We start from the raw sequence: 1,688 nt of genomic DNA, 5'->3' as shown, positions 1-1,688 counted from the left end.
AAGGGGGAGGGGGGAGGGGGAAAGACGAACCACGAACGGTTGCTGCCAGGGCAAGAGTGTATCAAAAAAGGAGGAGGGGGAAACCTTCCACATTCTTTCCACGATAAACCCCCGGGGGCACCCTCCCTCACCATGTAGCACCACCCCCAGCACCACCTAGTACGGCCGACCTCCAGTCGCCAGTCCGCCCCCTAACGGCTGCGCCCTTAAAAAGAAACGTAACCACCCTCCCCAACCCCCATTCACGCTCCGCATCATCATCCCCTTACACATATATCATCCCGTACACCAAGTACCTCCCGTACACCCCTCTCACCCTCGCCGCCGCCCGCTGCCTCCTCCGTCGCTGCTGCTGCTGCCTCCGCGCCAGGAACCACTTCCTGCGCTCCTCCACGGCCGACCTGAGCTGCTTCGTCAGGTGGGAGAGCTTGTTCTGGTGCGGGGCTAGGGGGAACAGACGGCGGTACTCGTCCACCACCGCCAGAGCGCACTGAGGGATGCAGTGGGACCGGACGGGTAGTGGCAGTGGCAGTGGCAGTGGCAGTGGCAGTGGCAGTGGCAGTGGCAGTGGCAGTGGCAGTGGCAGTGGCAGTGGCAGTGGCAGTGGCAGTGGCAGTGGCAGTGGCAGTGGCAGTGGCAGTGGCAGTGGCAGTGGCAGTGGCAGTGGCAGTGGCAGTGGCAGTGGCAGTGGCAGTGGCAGTGGCAGTGGCAGTGGCAGTGGCAGTGGTTATGAAGGTCATGGTAGGGGTAGTGGTAGTGGTCCACACCTCCCTCCCTCCCTCCCCCTTAACCACCCCCCCGCACACACCATACCTGGTATTGCTGTAGCACTTGCAGCGCCTGGATGCGACCCAGGAAGGCCCGGCTGTAGCTCTCGTCCAGTGACGTGGCCGTGTCGCAGTCCCGAAGTGCCAGTGCGGCGTCGCCCGCCCAGCCCCGTTCCAACAGCGCCTCTGCCGCGCGGCGGCGCCACCACCGCGCGGAATGCACAACCAGGGCCGAGGAGGGCAGCGACATGTCACACAGACGGAGACATGGATGGATACAGAGTTAGTTCTGGCGTTGAGATAATGCAAAAAAAAAGACCAAGTTACTCAACTCCCCCCCTCTGTGTGTGTGTGTGTGTACATGTGGAATTCTCTAGCAGTGGTGTGAAATGAAGTCGACCACTGGGGGGCTGCGTGCGTCCTGTTCCTGGCCCTCGCGTCAAAGGAGGTAAACACATATAAAACAACACATTCCGGCACACGTACGGGAAATATACGGCATACCAGCCTGCTCATATGTACGGCATACGAGTTTGTCCATGTATGTATGTATGTATGCATGCATGCATGTATGTATGTATGTATGTATGTATGTATGTATGTATGTATGTATGTATGTATGTATGTATGTATGTATGTATGTATGTATGTATGTATGTATGTATGTATGTATGTATGTATGTATGTATGTATGTATGTATGTATGTATGTATGTATGTATGTATGTATGTATGTATGTATGTATGTATGTATGTATGTATGTATGTATGTATGTATGTATGTATGTATGTATGTATGTATGTATGTATGTATGTATGTATGTATGTATGTATGTATGTATGACTTAGATTACACTGTGGGCCGCGAGAGCCGGGGGCCGAAGCCGAAACACAGCGCAAGGGGGGATCCTCAGAGTCGACC

General features: G+C 55.0%; 1 protein-coding gene across 1 annotated transcript in view; it reads right to left on the bottom strand.

Moving 5' to 3' along the window:
• Positions 1 to 1,688, bottom strand: part of VOLCADRAFT_100946 (uncharacterized protein) — a gene marked incomplete at both ends in the record, with an annotated part of 15,421 nt that overhangs the window by 8,492 nt on the left and 5,241 nt on the right. Inside the window, 2 exons of the mRNA XM_002959430.1 lie at positions 317 to 433; positions 814 to 953. Coding sequence (XP_002959476.1) covers positions 317 to 433; positions 814 to 953 — 257 coding nt within the window. The remainder of the gene's footprint in view (positions 1 to 316; positions 434 to 813; positions 954 to 1,688) is intronic.

The sequence above is a fragment of the Volvox carteri genome (assembly GCF_000143455.1).
Source record: "Volvox carteri f. nagariensis unplaced genomic scaffold VOLCAscaffold_243, whole genome shotgun sequence".
NCBI classification, from domain to species: Eukaryota; Viridiplantae; Chlorophyta; class Chlorophyceae; order Chlamydomonadales; family Volvocaceae; genus Volvox; species Volvox carteri.
The sequence above is the reverse complement of the archived record's forward strand: the minus strand, read 5'-3'. Positions and strand labels throughout refer to the sequence as shown.